Below are 18,466 nucleotides of genomic sequence, written 5' to 3' on the forward strand. Positions count from 1 at the left end.
CCAGGGCAAGTCACTTAACCTGTTTGTAATCTTTCCTGAATGAAAACAGAACAGCAAAAATAGTTTCTGCCCACAAGGTGCTCATATTTACAATAGAGAGACAACATGCAAACAAGATATTGACAGGGTTAACTGGAAGTCATCTTAGAGGGAAGGTACTAGCCTTAGGAGTGACCTGAAAAGACTTCTCAAAGAAGGTGGTGCTTTAGCTGAGGGTTGAAGGAAGACCCGGGGACAGAGAAGAGGAGGGACAGCATTTCAGGCAGTGAAAAGCACTGAGTGGCTTGTGGGGAAAAAAAAGCAATGAAGCCAATGTGACTGGTAGATTTTTAAATTTTAAAATGTTCAATTTGCTAAGTAACAAATTCAACACATCTTAAATTTAAACTGCATTCCTTTGTTGACAAAATGCAATATAATAAAAAAAAATTTTAATATTTTTTAAAATCAACGAGGCCAATGATGTCGCAGAAATTGCACTGACTGTGGAACCAACAGAATTGGCTTTACGTTGGCTTTACAACTGACCAGCTAGGTAATCTTGGGTAGGTCACTTTACTTCTCCAGTACTCAGTTTCCTCATTTGGAGCAATACGGGAGATTGGACTACGTAACCTATGATGTCTCTTTCTAGTCTAAACCTATGGTTCTATTCATTATTTTTGCACTCCCTGGTTTGGGACTCAAGGAAGATTGCTGCAAAGCTCTCCCGCCCGCCCCCTTTTCTATCTTTCCCTTCGGCGGGAGGACCCAAGAATCAAACTGGCTCCGCCCAAGCTAGGCCCGCCCCACACGTTCACGTCACGCCATTCCTACGCGCCAGGCAAGTCACGCCCTCCGTCCCACACGTTGTGCTTCGTCCCTTAGCCTGACGCAACCCTGCCGCCCTCGCGCTACGTTGATGCGCCCAGCTCAGCACCGCCTCGTCCCCCCGTCTCCCCTCCCCTTACCAGGCCCCCCCCCGCCCAGCTTCGCGTCTCCCAGCCCGACGCGCTCGCTATAATCACGTGATTGCCTCATCCGGGTCCTTTGCGTTCTCTCTCCCTCTCCCAAGATGGCGGCTTCAGGTGAGTGAGCGCTGGAGTGCCGCGGACTACTGGGCCCCGAAACCCCGCTTTGGGCCCAACCCGTTGGCTCCCTTGGGTTGGGGAGCCGGCGCTGCCGCCGCCCTTTGGGGTTTGAGGCTGCGCCTGACAGATGGCTCAGCCCTTTCAGGGTCTTCCCTCGGGGATGGGGTTAAAGGTGTCCTTCCTTACCCCTCACACTCTTTTTACCCCGTCAGCTCGAGGCCAAAGTGGGGGTGGGGACGGACTGCGGCGCGAACTGGAGTGGGGAGAGGGCGGAAAGAATCCGCAGGAGGCGCGAGAACCACCCCCATAAGAGCCAGACACCGTGCGCTTGCGGGCAAGGAGGGGTCGCTGGGCGCGCTCCATACGAGGTTTCCGGGGTGCGAGACCGTTGAGATTGGGGGGAGATCGCGGGGAGCGGTTAGAATACGAGCTCGAGAGCCGGTTGCAGGGGGTGGGGGGGAAGGGAGCGGCGCGGGAAGCGGAGGAGTGGAGGCGGCGACGTTCGCGCACGCGCGCCCGTGCCCAGATGGGGAGCTTTACGCGGTCTGGGTTCCCCTCCTTTTTCTCTTCTTCCCCCTCTTCTGTCCCTCTTTTCACCGACTGCCTGTGTCCCTGTGCTGACCAACCGCGCATGTGCTGGGGGGAGGTGAAGGGGGGGGGGCTGACTTATTTGGTCTCAAGCTGGAGTGCAGCGCCCACGTGTGGGGCAGACACGCGGGGCGAGCCTCGGAAGAGGAAGCGAAGCGGCGGGGTGGGGTTCGGGGTTTGCTCCACGCTCCCTCCCTACATTTGCCATCCTTCCGAGCTCTTCTCTTTTAGGGTTCTTGAAGTGTTAAAGCGTTATGTACAAATGAAAAATGGTATTACTACAATATTCATCTGTTTGGTCGGGCCTTTATCCTTCGATAGGCCCATCCTGGACATGCAGCATGTCTCTCATCGGCGTACGTCTTTGCACCATTTCCCGGCAGTCTGCTGGAGTTTTCTGTCACGTCTCTTGGTATGCTCCATCCTCTAGACCAGGAATTTTTAATCCCGGTTCCATAATACCGTGTGTTTTATTCATTTAAACCTTTTGAGAAAGGGTTCCATAGGTTGCACCAGAGTCCTAAAGGCTCTCATGACCACAAAAAAGTTTAAGCCTCCCTGCTATAGAGTCAGATGTATTCCATAGGCCGTTTTTTTTTTCCTCCCTAGTTCCAAAAAAGTTGTTAGGAGAGGGATATTGGGATTCTGGCCCTTTTTGTGGCGTTCAGACCATGTTAACAATTATTTCTTCCCCTTCTCCCTTCCCCCATAATTAGGTGCCATCTGCTGGAAGGGCTGAATAGCCCTTCTTGCAAATTTGTTTTAAATGTTACTGAGCTTTGCACAAATGCTGAAGGGAATAGACTTTTTGAATACTTATGAATTGTACTGGAAACAAACCCATGGTTAAGTGATCTTATTGTTGCTTTTGAAATGGTTGTGGAAAGGGCATAGTTTATTATCACTTACCATTAAGTGCCTTCTGTGTGAAAGCCACTCTACTAGCCAATGAATTCTACCTACTCTTGATTGCAAAATTACTGGTTTGTTTTGTTTTGGTTTTGCATGTAAAGTAGTTCTTTTATTTATCTTAAATTTACCTCTGTCAAATTCAAGACCAAAATCTATCACCCAAAAATGCCAATAATTCCAGGGATTGTTGAATATATCTGTAATCACTTTGTACATACCTCTCATTTTAGACCTGAAGGAACCTTAAGAGATCATCCATGTAATCCTCAATGACCTTCAATATCCCTTCTATCTCTAAGATTCTCTCGTACTCTCATTTTTGCAAATGAGGAAAATAAAGTCTATACCACTTGTGATTACTCAGTGACTTTTTATAGATTTCTGTCATATTTCCTTGTTTTGTCTTTCCAGTCTTGAGTCCATATGATTAAAGCTGCCCTCACAAAGTAGAATGCTATATTCTGGTTCCCAGTCCCAGACAGAAATATTCCAGATGAACCAAGGAAGCATAGGGTGGCATTTTCGGCATTTTGGTGCCCACCTGGCCTTTTTTTTTTTTTAGCTTTAAACTGGTCCTTGTGGAAATGGTTAGGGATGATTTCATAAATACCTGTTACAACCAATATTGACTCACTTAGAAACTCAGTGGAGCAATACTGTTTTCCATTGTGACCTAGTATTGACCTTCAAGAACTATGGAAGTATCCCTAGGGTAGACTTCTTCATGAGCCAGGTAATCAGGACTTAATATATTTTCTTTATTGACACCTCAGGAAGACTTCTCCAAAATTTGGGGGTTTCTTACTTGAAATTTTTCTTTATGATAAGTTTCACAGATTTGGTTGTGAGCTGAGCATCTAGGCAGTCCCCTCATTTTACAGATGAGGAAACTGAGGCCTAGAGAGGTTAGGTAACAGCATAGCTTAGTGAATAGAGACAGTGATAAATAGTCAAGGAAACGTGGGTCCAAAATCCATCCCTGGCCAAGTCACTTAACCTATCTTGGCCTCAACGCCTTCAGTTGTAAAATGAGGATTATGAATAAGATATGCTCTAATGTTCCCTTCTAAAGCTAAGTTCCTGTGACTTTTAAAGTTAACATAAACTGTGAACAGAAAATTTTGGATTTGAACCCAGGCCTTCTCACTCCAAATCTAGTGTTCTTTTAAATCCACTACTGTTATTTGGTATAATCAAGTTATTTCTTTTTCTTTCAAGCCACAACATAGTAGAGAGAGACCTTGGTCAAGTCAGTTCTCTCACTTCCCCAGACAACTCTGATATTTAGAGCAGTTGCAAATCTACCTTGGTAGAAGTTTCCTTACCAATCATAGATCTACAGTAAAAAGACTGCAGAAGAATTATTTTTGGGTAGCCTTCATATTTGCATTATTGAAGTCTCTCTAAAGGCCAATCTGTGCCATTCACAGAAGATGGCTAGGGATAGAAAAACAGAACCAAAACCGTTTCTGGCTTATATTCTCCTGGGGAAAACCTGTGCACAGATAAGTACATAGAAAAACATGCCAAATAATATTTTCTACATTATCATTCCTAAGCAGGAATAATACATACAGAAAAACATAGATGCTATATTCTTTTTGAGTATATGTAGTCAAGGTTTTAGTTTGAATGCTATCTTAATGCTTTTTTGGTCTAAATTTACCTTGTTTGTTACAACCATCCTTTTCAACTTTTCTCTTCACAACAGTAAGGGGAAGATGGGGAGAAAAAGAATACCATTCTTGCCTGAGGTCACCCTGGTTCTTTTTTCTGCTGAGCTGACTGCACAAATAATGCCAGTTGTACGGTTCAAATCTGATGTCCTCGAGTATCTCAAATTCAGCCTGTACAATTTGTTTCCCCTCCAAAACCATCTCTTCCAAACTTCCTGTTAATTCTGTCAAAGGCAGTTCATAACCTTGGGCCATTGAATTGCTCACCCTCTTGTCTGACTCATTCCCTCTGTTCCTATTCCTACCTTTATCACCTCTCCTTATTACCATGGCCTCCTAATTGGTCTCCCTTCTCAAGTCTCTCCACACTGTTCCTCAGTACAATCCCAGTGACCACTAGTATCAGAAATAAACTCTGATTAGCTTTAAACCCTTTCACAATCTGACCCCTTCCTACTCCCTTCATTTATTCTGCAGTCCTTCCACACTGGCCTACAATGAGCCACATCTCCTGACTGCCTCCAATTCCCTATTTTCCTTCCAGATGTTCATATTTACATATATTTAATGCCCTTGTCTCCCTTGTTAGAATGTAAGCTGCTTGGGAGTTGAGACTGTTTCATTCCCCAGTGTCAGAGTAGGCCCTTAATAAATAACTTGTTGATTATTGATTGCATATAAGATAATGTGTTCTGTGTTGCTCATGGTAGTGAATTGAACCACAAGTATTAATACTTGGAACTTAAAGCATTTCTGAAGTTCTCAAACCTTTGATGTGTCACACGTATTAGGAACTTGATATATAGTTTGATGCTCATCCTTTCAATAACCCTGGGGGGGGGTCCTCAATTTCCAGATGGAGAAATTGGTCACAGAGAGGTCAAGTAACTTAAGAGCAGAGGGTAGAGAGGATTGTTATAAGTCTCCTGGTTCCAGTTCTCCAGTGACACTAGACTTAATAGGGTAAAAGTAAACTATCTTAAAGTAATACTGTTTTATTCTATTAGATAGATTGCACATTGATATGATTTTTGATACTCAGATTTTTTAATGAGATTTTGATAGGTCAATATTTTTCATTTACTGAATAATCTTACAGGCCTACAGTTTTGTTGTGTTGGTTTTTTTGTTTTTGTTTTTGTTTTTTTGGCTAGGCAGTGGGGTTAAGTGACTCGCCCAGGGTCACGCAGCTAGTGAATGTCAAATGTGTGAGGTCACATTTGAACTGGGTCCTCCTGACTTAAGGGCCGGTGCTCTATCCACTGCGCCACCTAGCTGCCCCATCCTACAGTTCTTAAGAGTAGTGTGTCTTTCTGGAGAAATTTAAGTAGGATTTAATTTCTAGCTTTCTTACTTAGCCAGGGGATACTAGATTATTCAGAAGGGTAGATAAATAGTTGGCCTGGCCTGGTTGTTAATAGAAACTGATATTTGTTCATTTGAATCTGAAATTCCAGTGCTTATTTGGTTTAGTTTAATTTATTTAAATGATTATTGCTGAGCATGAGGCTCTGTGATGCAGAAACAAGTCCATTTTTGTAGAAAAGGCTGTTTCACTCATTAATCTTTCCTCTTAAGTTGTTGGCTATTTGTTGCAAATTTGGTTTTTGTGTTGCATGTGGTTTTTTGTTTGTTTGTTTTTAACATCTGGATTTTAGAATTCCAGGATCTGTCTTTTCCTGCATAAGTTTGGCCATTGACTGATTGAACTTGAACCATGGCTAGCTGATAAGCATGTACACACTCTTAGCATAATTAACACAACTCTCAGTATTCACATATACGTCCATATGTGTGTGTATATATATTCTCCTATTTTGACAACTTTAAAATGATGAAGAGAATTGTTTAGGGAGGCTTCAAAAATATTTTCCCTCAAAAAAGGTGCCTCTACTTAAACAGAAAATCCTTAAATTACAAATATATCTCAATTAGAGCTAATTTATGGAGGCAGCTAGAGAAGGCAGGCATATTTGCCCCTTTTTTCTAGGTGGTTTTAGGTATTAAGTAAGGCCATGCCTGATTAAGTCAAGATAAATTTGGATTGTCTGATTTTAGAAGGACATCTATAAAATGTTTCTTATAAACAAGTGTCTAATTAGAAAATAGAAAAGTTGTTAATCCTAAATTTGTAACTGACAGGAAAACTGGAAGGGGTTATATACAGTATAGGTAACATACACCTCCTATTTGTTGCTTCCCTAGTCTTCAGGAATCTGCTGCTTCTACATCTCTCACTCCTCCCCAACCTCTAACCCCACAACCAAGCTGTTTACCCCCCTACTTGTTTGGATTCCCCCTTCCTCACTTGATTAGAGAATGCAAGATGCCTCAGGGTGCCTCTACCTCCATCTACAAGTTGAGACTTGTTTTATTGTGTGAAAACTAGTAGATTACTATGATTACTTATGTTTGGGGCATGTCATAATTACCCTAATCAACTCAGTTCTGCCTTTGCCACTGGAAACCAATGTCCTTCCATCCAGGCTCTGCCCACTTGGTAAGTGGTAACTTCCCGAACCAAAACTTCCCTCCCCTGGGATCCCTTTCCTTCTGTCCCTCTTCCTATTAGAATGTAAATTCCTTGAGGGCTGGTGCTGGCTGTCTTTAGAATTTGTTTCTGCTGAGCTTTGCAAAGTCCTTTGTAAATATATTTTCTTTCTTTTACTCTACTTGGGCACTTCACCTGGATTACTTGTTTCTATAGTATCCTAATTGCTCTCCCTTCTTTCCTATACATCCCTTACTTAGGTCCGACTACCTCATTCCCTTGCTCAAAAAGCAAACACCAGTGTTTCCCTATTCCCTCTAGGATGAAATATAAATTCCATTGTTTGGCATTGCATGTTCTTCATAATCTGGCTTCCACCTATCTTTCCAGGCTGATTACACATTACTCCCCTTCATGTGCTTTTCAGTTCCATCAAACTGACCTATTTTCTGTTCTCTGTAATATTACATTTCTTGTGAGTCAACAAATACTTATTAAGTTCCTATTATGTGCCAGGCACTGAGGATTCAGAGAAAGCCAAAAAAGACAGCTCCTGCTTTCAAGGAGCTTACATTTTGGAGAAGATGCAAACAACTGTGTACAAACAAGATATAGAGAAGATAAATTGGAGATAATCAACAGAGGGAAGACATTAGAATTAAGGAGGACTGGGAAGAGCTTCTTGAAGATGAGGCTTTAGCTAGGACTTCAAGGAGTCCAGGAGACAGATGAGAATAAAGAGAGTTCCAGGCCAGGGGGACAGCCAGGGAAAATTCATGAAGTCCAGAGATGGAGTGTCTTGTACAAGGAACCACAAGAAGGCCAATGTCACTGGATTTCACATTACCTAAAGGGGGTAAAAAGGTAAGGAAGGGGCCCGGTTAAGAATGGCATTAAAAATCAAATAGGGATTTTGTGTTTGATCCTACAGGTAATGGGGAGCCACTGGAGTTGAATGGGGTATGTGTGGCATGATCACACTTGAACTTTAAGAAGGTGACTTTGACATCTGAGTGGAGGGTAGAATGAGGAAATGCTTGGAGCAAAGAGACCAGCCAGCAAGTTACTGGAACAATACAGGCTCATGAGACTGGGGGGGGGGGGTTCTGAGGAGAAAAGGAAATATATAATATAAGAGATGTACCAAAGATAAAATTAAACAGGCCTTGGCCTGGGTAAGGAATGTAGGGTGATACCTAGGTTACTAACCTGAGTGACAAGAAGGATGGTAATACCTTTTACTACAATGGGGAAGTTAGGTGGAGAGGGATTGGGAGAAAGATGAGTTCGGTTTTTGGCATACTGTTAAGTATGTCAAGAGTTAAAGATGGCTATAGGAAAACTATTTTGAGATGTCCAATAGGCAGTTGGAGATGAGGAGAGAGAATAAGCTTGAAAAGTAGATTTGAAAATCATTAACATGAAGATAATTGAAAACTTCTCTAGGAAAGGGAGAAGAGAGGAATATATGAGCTTTCTTTAAAAGTTGTGGGATAAAGGACATTTGCATAATTCTTATTATCTCTGCTTTGATTTAGTAATGATAATACCTAGCTATCATTTACATAGCACCTTAAAGTTTGCTTAGCTTTTTACAGATTAAGTACTTACCAAGTGCCTGGCACTCTGCTAAGTGTTAGTTATACAAAGAAAGGTAGAAGGCTGTCTGTGCTGTTAAGGAACTCAAGGTCTAATCCCAGAGGAAAGACACTAACATTAAGCAGTACCAGGGAAGGCTTCTTACCAAAAGTGGGACTTTACCTGGGACCTAAAGGCAGCCTACTAGGTGCCTCAGTGGTTATACTGCTGGGCCTGGAGTCAGGAAAACCTGGGTTCAGATCCAGCCTCAGACACTTATAGCTGTGTGACTTGGCCTGATACAGTCCATGGAGTCATGAAGAGTCAGACACAACTGAACAACAACTAAGCCAAGAGATGGAGAGAGAGTAATCCAGGTATGGGGACAGCCAGGGAAAATGCATGTGGTTGGGAGATAAAGTATCATATGCAGGGAACCAAAAGGAGACCAGCATTATTGGATTACAGAGTACTTAAAGGAGATAGACAATGGGATAAAAAGACTGGAAAGGTAGGGATGGGGAGAGGGACATAATTGATACTGGAAGTGATAGGCATCCACTGGAATTTATTGAAGGGGGAGTGACCTGGTCAGACCTGCACTTTTGGAAGACAGTTGAGACAGACCGGAAGACTTTTGCAATACTTGAGGCATAAGGTGATGAGGGCCCTTACTAAAGTGGTTGACAGGCAGGTGAGAGAGGAGGGTATATACAAGAGAATGTTTTGAAGGTGGCATCACCAGTCCTGGACCACAGGTTGGATATGGTGGCAGAGAGTGAGGAATCACCAGGTTTGGGAGCCTGAGTGCCTGGAAGGTGGTGGTACCCTCTACAGTAATAAGGAAATTGTAAGGAGGGGAGGGCTGGAGGAAAGAGATAATAAATTCCGTTTTGGACATATCGTGAGTTTAAGATGTCTGTGGGGCACACTGTTGGAGATGTTCAATGGGCATTGCCACCATATTTTGCACCATACGCACCCCCATCCCTGGGATGTTCTTACACTTTACCTCTTAGAACATTTAGTTCAACTAAAGTTCTCCTTCCTCCAAGAGGTCTTACCTGATTATTAGCACAGCTGTCCATCCCTTCAATCCCCTCTCCTCTCTAGCCCCTTGAAATTACTTTGTATTTGTGTATGTCCTATACTTAGACATCATTGAATTGTTCTGTCCCTCTGGTAGAGTGTAAGGTCCTTGAAGTTAGACTGGCTTACTTAAGTCTCTGTATCCCTGAAGCTTAGAACAGGGATGGAGAGCATGTGGCCTCGAGGCTACAGATTGCCCACCCCTGGCCTGGTACATACTAGGCATGCTATGAATGCTTATTGATTAGTTGGTTGATGTAGTAGACTGTCAATGTATTTTCAGTGGACTAATCTGTTATTATTGCACACGCTTAGACTTCGTTGAGGGGTGGAATACCTTCTCTTGTCTATGTCCTCCCAGAAATTGCACAGTAAGTTCATCCAGCATGTGGGTTGGGGGGTTCTTACATGAAGACCAAAAAGTAGGAAATATCCATTGACGTTTGTTTATACAGAGTTTTAAAGTTTGTAAACTAGTTTATGTATCTTAATCTCATTAGACACTCCCAGCAATCCTTTGAAATAGCCCCTACAAGTATTACTCATCTTAGTATCCTTCAAACTATATAGCACAATGTTTCATACATGTTGCTCTATAAATATGTTGAAAATGTAGGTATGAATGAATATTAAGCATTAGTGTATCACAAAGACTTTATTTCACAACCCAAACAACACAGTAGAATATTCCAATACTTTTTTTTTGTTTGGTATTAAGTAGCATCAGGATATAAGAGAAGTTAAAATGAACCAATATTGAAGCAAAGACCAAATTTACCACCTCTGAGTGATACCTAGTGCCTTTTTTAGGTGTCTGGATCACCAAATCCCCTTCTCCCTCCTCCCCCTCCCCCCCAAAATTAAAAATTATGAAAAGATTGCCTGCCAACAGTATATGAGCCAGGGCTATTCTTTTGCTCAAATTTTTATTATCCCTGTCTTCCACTCAACCTGACCTAGTCAGCTACCACATGAGTGTTGCTGTGGCTCTGTAGAGCCAATTAAGACTAACAAGCATATAGATGGTAGTAACCTATGACTTTTCATTAAAAAGTTAACCTTTTCTCTTAATATAGGATTAGTACTACTATTCCATTAATTTTAAATTTCCTGCAAAGGAATTGCACACTTAAAGTATTGTGCTTGTATCCCCTTTTTTGGGTCAGTATGCTCTCTCAGTATTTTGTGACAGGAAATTCTTGGCTTCCTGGTGTTAGAATTGGAATGGAAGGTGTTTAGGAAGGCAGATGCCAAGCTAGAGGGCAAATGGAATCTTTGGCTTTTTCTTTATCCTCATGGGGGGGGGGACGCCTAGGCAATAGTTGAGTGACTTGCCCAGGGTCACACAGCTAGTGAGTGTCAAGTGTCTGAGGCCAGATTTGAACTCAGGTCCTCCTGACTCCAGGGCCAGTGCTCTGTCCACTGCGCCATCTAGCTGCCCCATCCTCATCTTTCTTGACCTTTCAATTCAGCTTTTTATGCTGTAGATCTACCCTCTACTCCAGGATGCTCTACCCTGTCTAGGTTTTGTGATTGTTCTCTCTTGATTCTCTTTGTCCGTGTTCCTTCTCAGTCTCTGTATCTTCCTCCAGGTCATGGCCACTAACTGTGACCCCAAGAGTCTGTCCTTGGCCCTCTTTCTTCTCCTTCTATGCTATCTCACCTAGTGATCTCATGAGCTGTCATGAATCCAGTTATCATCTCTGTGAAGATGATTCACAGATTTATTGATCCAGTTCTAACCTCTGTCCTGACCTCCAATTGGATGTTGCACAGCCTTCTTAATCTCAATGTATCCAAAACTGAACTTTTTATCTTTTCTCTCTTCCAGACTTATTACTGTCAAGGACACTCTCCTCCCAGTTACCAGGCTCATAACCTAAATGTCATCTTCAACTCCTTATACTAATTCCACATATCCAGTATGTAAATAAGTCTTGCCATTTCTGCTTTCCTAACATCTCTTGTGAGTGCTCTCTTCTCCACTCACACAACAGCCACCCTGGTACAAGCTCTCTTCACCTTATGCCTGCACCGATGCAGTAGCCTGCTGATCTCCTTGCCTCAAGTCTCTCCATTCCAATTCATTCTCCACTCAGTTGCCGTGGTGATCTTCCTAGAGTATAACTCTAATCGTGCTTTCTCCCCCCCCCCCAAGTAAACTCCAGTGGCTCTCTGTTACCTCCAGGATCAAATATAAAATTCTTTGTTTAAAGCCCTTCACAACCTGTCCGCTTTCTCTTTTACCAGTTTCAATGTTTTACTCCTCTCCATATACTCTACAATCCAGTTACACTGATCTCACTATTCTTCAAACAAGTCATTCCATCTCCTGATTCGGCCTTTTTGTGGGCCATCCCCCATGTCTAGACTGCTCTATTTTTCCATCTTTGCCTCCTTCATGGCTTTAAGATTCAACTCAAATGTCACCTTTTGTTAAAAGAACTTTTCTAGTTTACCCCTTTCCCATATTCCCCTTATTGTTTGTGTCTTTCCAGTTTCCCTCTAAAATTACCTTCCATTTACACTGTATGTATCTTGTATGAACATGATTGTTTATATGTCTCCTGCATTAAAATGTAAACTTCTTGAGGGCAAGACCTTTCTTTTCATCCTCAGCCCTTAGCACAACCCAATAACACTTAATAAATGATGAAAATGAAGAAAAGGAGATTTGCCTTGGGCCAAAATCAGAGAGCCAAGACACATGTTTCTTGAAATCTAAATGAGTTTAAGGGCTACTAAGCAAATAGAATTATCAGAGAGGAGTTACAAGAAAGAGAAGTCTAGATGGAGCAATAAAGATGAAGCTTGCTACTATGAAACTGATTTGTTTTTTTCCCTCCCATCAATAACTCCTGCAAAGGCCTAGTTCTAGAGCTTATCTTATTCTTCAGTTATCCTGAGTTAGCAGTAGTACATGTCCTTTATTTGGTAGAGAAACTGCAGACCAGGATGACAGTTTCATTTTTGGTACTGAAAGAGATTACCTAAGTCAAGAGAATTCTCATACTTTTTCCAAAATTGTTTTCCTCCACAATGATTGATTGTGGATTTCCTCCACAGTGCCTTGATTTTGATGTCAGATGACCATTAACACTGTAAGATCTAAAGTGAGGATTGTGCATCTATCTTATAATTCCATTAAAACCTCACAGGTACCATGTGTGGTATTGGGTAAAAGAATTAGACTAGGAATCAAAAAATCTGTTTGCATCCAGATTTTTCTTAAAGTATTTACTCTGTTTTCTAAGTTGTCCTGTGATGGCGAAAGAAATGTCCAAATATCAGATTAGTTTTCTAAGTACAAATGCACAAGTGGCAGAATGTGTAAGTCTTTTCTGTAATGCCCTTAGTACTTAAATAGCAATGGGCAGAATCTGTTAGTATAAATCTCAAATTCTTAGAGGAGATAAACTCTTTGAAATGATACTATTAGGTCTTCTGAATCAGCAATTTATTTGTGTTGATTCTCTTTCTTCTTGGACAGCTAAAAAGAAGAATAAGAAGGGGAAGACCCTCACCTTGACAGACTTCCTTGCGGAGGATGGTGGCACCGGGGGTGGAGGAAGCACCTTTGTGCCCAAACCAGTCAGCTGGGCCGATGAAACTGATGACCTGGAAGGAGATGGTAATTTTCTGTTCTCTCCTCTTAGTGCCATGTAGATAAAAACTTCTTCTTAATCATTTAAATCAGAATTCTTTCTTTCAAGATGGGCCTTGAATTGTATCTGTTATTTATCAGGCTCACCACAATGCTTTGGAAGTAGCCCAGTGAGTGCTGATCAAGTGAAAGAATGAACGTGGGGGATTAGGTCATTAGATTACAGGAATCTATGATTTAACAAATTCATTTTATAGAATTATTGATCAGTTAGGGCTTTGGTTCTGGTTGAGGTAACCTGAAACTTTGAGCTTAATGTATAATAATCAAATATATCATGAGTGGAAAGAGCACTAAACTGAGGTATTAGGGAACAGGCCTCAGGGAAAGACAAGAGGGAGATTATTGGTCTGATCCAATCTTCCCATGTTATAGAACTTCTCCATTTTGCCATTGTTGCCTTAATTAAGTCAACTCTTTGGGCTTCAGTTATGCTCACCTGTAAAATAAGGGATTTTGATTAAAAATCCATATTTTCTCTATTACATAGTATGCCAACTGTGACCAAGGTGTGATATTGCTGCCTTGTTTTATTGTCTTTAGAGTTGAGGGGACCTTAGAGGTCATCTAGCCCAACCCCCTCATTTTGCAGATGAGGAAATTCAGGCTCTCAGAGGAGTTAAATGACTTGCCCGAGGGCCATACAGATAGGAGGTGCTGGAGCCAGGATTTGAACTCGGGTCTTCTGACTCCAAATTCAACACATTTTCCACTCTGCCATGATGCCCCTAAATCCCTGGACATAGGAGAAATTATCAGGTATTATAAGGGGCAGGGGAAGTAGTGGTGGTGAAAGTAGAAGGAATCTTGAGTATATATAGCAGCTCTACTTTTCGGGGAGATGACAAGGTTCAGTTGGGTGTAACAAAGGAATCTGCAGTAGACCACCTCCCAGTGTACTGTTGTCATCATTGTTCCCCCTCACCTTATCCCAACCCACACTTTTTTTTTCTTTAAACAAAATCTGGTGGGAATAGGAAGATTTTTCCCCTTTCTTAAGGAAGATTATCTTAGATTATTTAGATTTAGTTCTAAGAGTAGTCTTAGAGATGATCTGATCCATTGCTTCATTTTTTATAGATAGGAAAACTGAGGTCAGAAGACAATTTAAATCACTTAAGAACATAGGGTAATAAGTGTCAGAGCCTGGATTTGAAATCAGTCTGGCCTGGTATTACACTGCATCCTGCATTCTCTTCCCTTTTTGCGGTTAGCTTTATTGAAAAACTGACCATTCTGTCTATAAAGTGAGGAAGGCCAGACCTCTGGAAGGAAAACTGACTGCAGGGTAATTGATTTGGGAAGTGGGCATTTGCTATTAGGGGGCTTAGAACATTCAGTTCTTATTTTTAAAAGAGGTGCCTGTTCACCTTCTTCATAGACTCCCAGCATTGAGCAGAAACCTCAGATCATCTAAGCCAACCTTTCTCCACCTGAAGCCCAGGGCAGTTCTATAAAATACCTAGAAAATGAAGTGATTATCCAGTCCCTCAGGGCAGTGTTAGAGAACATCCCACTTCTTGAGGCAGTCCAATCTTTTTAGTTTTTCTTTACACCTTGCTGAAATCTATTTCCCTATAGCTTATCATCGTTAACCAAAGGAGAAAAATTTCTGTACCAGGGTCCAAACCACAAAGGATTTTATTGACCTATCTTTCACCTACATGATAACCCTTTCAGATGTTTAGGCAGATCACCTCTTAGCCCACAGTCTCCTCTTCTCTAGGCTCAGTAATCCTTTAAATGTTCTTGGTACCTGAAACTCTAAATGGTACTTTGAAGGTTCTATCATCTGGCCCCACCCTACTTTTTCAATTTTACATCCACTATTCTCCAGCAAGATTGAGGAGAGACAAGTGATAGTCAGGGGTGAGTTCTACCACAATGATTATTGCCACCTAAAAAGTCCCTCCTATCTAGCCTATCAAAATCCCACCCATCTTTCCAGGATTAGCTCAAGCCCCACCTCTACAGTTCATATCTCACTCTTAAATCATACTGCACCCTTTGTTCTGGTTTAGTTTCCTAAATTCTAGACTCTCGCCTTAAAAACCTGACCTCATACTTTTTTTTGGATTCTGTAGTATTGAGTATACTCTAGGTGCTTGATGAATCCTGATTTTTTTAAAGATGAATTGGTTGAAATCGAATCATAGGACAATTCCCTTTACTTTGCCTTGATTTGATTTTTTGTTTTTGGTGGAATGTGTTTGAAAAAATTGCCTTGAGAAGTATTTTGACCCTAGATTGAATCTAAGGTCTCAGAGTTGGAAAAGATCTTAGCAACAGCCTAATCACTTTCAACTTCTCGTTCACATCCCTGGCAAATCTAGTTTCTGCTACTATGATAATAATAAAAGCTGAAAACTTTATGTAATGCTTTTTTTTAACATACATTATTTCACTTGATCCTCAAAACAGTTTTTTTAAAGAGGTGCCACAATCACCCTCATCTTACAGAGTAGGAAACTGAGGCTTAAAGAGGTTATATGACTTGCCTTGTGGTCACACAGCTAGTGAGTACCAGACTCTGTTGACTTTTCCTAGTAGTTAGGGAGTTTACTGTCTTGCAAGTTCTCTATATTGAACCCAAATTTGCACACACTTAAGTTTAATCACAGCCTTTTATATATTTTAAATGCTGTCCTGGCTGTCTGATTCTTTTTCATGTAGAAAAGTCCTGGTTCAATATCCCTTAAGTCATATGACCTCAAATCATTTAACCTCTTAATTTCAGTTTCCTTTACTTTAAAAAGGGAGTAATAACTGCAAAGCCTACCTTGTGGAGTAGTTATAAGGATTAAATGACACTACATAAAAGTGCTTTAGAAACTAATGTACTTAATACATAAAATGTGACTTATTAAATATAATAACAGTACTCTTACCATACACTCTCTTGAATATACTTGAGTCTGTTGGTGATGATATCTTATAACTCAGTATATTCTAGATAGAAGGCTAACTCAGTGCAGAGTATGAGCAGAATATTATTTCTTTTGATCTGGATACTATATAATAAACCACTTGCAATGGTTTAATTTATCTTATTTCCACTCAACTCTGATTTGATAGCATTATGGCATATTAGTCTTCCCTCTCCCATATTTTTCTCTCAACTTGCAATTGGTAAGCATATCACATTTAATGTCTTTTATGAGTTCAAGATTTGGCTAGGTGTGAAAGGGCATAAAACAGTAGAAACTGGAGGAGGATACTTCTGTGTTGGTAGTAGGAACAAGAAGACCCTTCCCAAACCATCCTTGTGCAACAGTGCTCTCTGCAACCTGTTCAAGCCTTGCAAGTCTTAGAGAATAGTCTGACTGGAGGTTTTTTAAGTATGAAGTCTCGTCAGCAGTCTCATAAAGTAGTTTTTTACCTAAATATCTTAAAAGACCTTTACAAAAAAAATATGCTTGAGATGGAGTTTGTGCATTGTCAGTAGAAGTAGAAGTAGCATACCTTAGATAAGTGGGGTCCAAACCATGAAGGATCTTGTAGACTGATTTGATTTATACCTTGAATAGCATGCTTAGAAACAAATGACAAACCACTTGAGACTAAACTGCACTTTTTTTTTTACCAGTTTTATTTGTCATGTTAAGTTCATTTTATTGGCTCTTTTTGGATTCTGGTAATTTTAATGATTAAGTTTGTCATTCCTAGATCTGGAAACGCTAACGGGGTGGGAGCTGGGCTTCATCTTTTGATTTTATGGAAATAATTTTTGTCTTCTAGTTTCCACCACTTGGCATAGTAATGATGACGACACCTACAGGGCACCTCCAATTGACCGTTCCATCCTGCCCACTGCTCCACGGGCTGCTCGGGAACCCAATATTGACCGGAGCCGTCTTCCCAAGTCACCACCCTACACTGCTTTTCTAGGCAACCTGCCCTATGATGTGACAGAGGATTCCATCAAGGAGTTCTTTAGAGGATTGAATGTATGTCATTTTAAAAAATTTTTTAAGTAGTTTGGCTAGATCATATAATAATGCTTTCTGTTTCAGACCTGACACATCCAGCATTACACTGTTTGGGAGCTCCAATTATTTTCCTTCATATGTGGGTCTTAGTGGCTCAATAATAGCATCAAGAAATGGATCTCTAATAGATAACCAACTCTCACTTCCCAAGGAGCTGTATTGACTTAAATAATTCTCTATCAGTAGTTACAAAAATCAATGAGAAGATGATCCTCAAGTTTTAAATGGAATGATATTACACTTTAGGAATTGGTTAAAGAAGAAACTTCAGTTGGAAAATTTCTTGGATTTGTTAGCCAGAATCTGATTTTACTGATTTTTACTTTTGTGTCTTATTTAGCCATTATATGGGATAAATTGAATAGGATTGATAAGAAACTTTGTTTTTTACAGCTGCATAATACATATACCATTAAGAAGTCTGACCAAAAATTCCTGTTTTTGCATATTAACCTAAATGTTGACTTTTCATAAAGAAACTACCAGTTTTGTTTTTCCTTCCATGGTTTAACTCTTTTTGAGGATTGTAAGAGTCTTGTGATGTCAAAGATAGTTTTCCTTTTATTTTACAGAGATACCCAGGGTTTTGACAGTTGAGTTAATGGAGCTGGGTACTTGTCCCTAAGTTTTTGCTTAACTTTCTGAGCCTTTTAGAAATTTCATTCTTAGTTCTTCATTTGGAGGGGAAAACAATTGACCTGGACACTGGGTGTCAGCCAGACATATCCTCAAAAGAAAGCATATTAGCTTGCTAATGGAAGTCAGCTCTTCCCTTGTTATAGCAGGATGCTATTTAAATTTCTCTACTCTCTATCATACTTAACAGTGAATTTTGTTTTATTGTGAAGAAGCTAGGTGGATAAGTAGATTTTGAAGATTATTTAGGCTTTGAGCACATCTGAATTTGGGGGATGTTCAGTCATCAAACATCTCCAAGAGATGGGCACTAGGTTAAAACAGAGTGGATTCCAGGAGACAGGAAACAGATTATGAATAAGATGTGGGTAGGAAGTATATTTCTTCGTTTTGTTTTTTGTTTGTTTGTTTGTTTTTGGTTTTTGCTAGGCAATGGGGTTAAGTGACTTGCCCAAGGTCACACAGCTAGTGAGTGTCAAGTGTCTGAGGCTAGATTTGAACTCAGGTCCCTCTGACTTTAGGGCTGGTGCTCTATCTACTGTGCCACCTAGATGCCCCAGGAAGTATATTTCTTCTTGAGAAAGATCTAACACTATTTTATTAAGAGCCATAAAGGTGAAATGTGCTCTATGATTTGTGGACAAAAGGAAAATAACTTCTGTGAAATTCACAGTTTACTAAAGTAAATGCCAAATTATATTTCTGTACCCCACATGAATACCCAGCACAGCACAAACTATCTTGCCTATATTAGGTGCTGAGATATTTAAATG

The 18,466-nt window shown here is 40.7% G+C and overlaps 1 protein-coding gene across 4 annotated transcripts in view; it reads left to right on the forward strand.

Moving 5' to 3' along the window:
* Positions 1-959: 959 nt before the first annotated feature.
* Positions 960-18,466, forward strand: part of EIF4B (eukaryotic translation initiation factor 4B) — a 40,018-nt gene continuing 22,511 nt past the window's right edge. For all 4 annotated transcript variants that reach the window (XM_020966097.2, XM_020966098.2, XM_020966100.2 and 1 more), the window contains exons 1-3: positions 960-1,067; positions 12,895-13,035; positions 16,807-17,015. In XM_020966097.2, coding sequence (XP_020821756.1) covers positions 1,055-1,067; positions 12,895-13,035; positions 16,807-17,015 — 363 coding nt within the window. In that variant the 5' untranslated portion in view covers positions 960-1,054. The remainder of the gene's footprint in view (positions 1,068-12,894; positions 13,036-16,806; positions 17,016-18,466) is intronic.

This window comes from Phascolarctos cinereus, unplaced genomic scaffold (assembly GCF_003287225.1).
Source record: "Phascolarctos cinereus isolate Bilbo 61053 unplaced genomic scaffold, phaCin_HiC Scaffold_1;HRSCAF=81, whole genome shotgun sequence".
Taxonomy (NCBI): Eukaryota; Metazoa; Chordata; class Mammalia; order Diprotodontia; family Phascolarctidae; genus Phascolarctos; species Phascolarctos cinereus.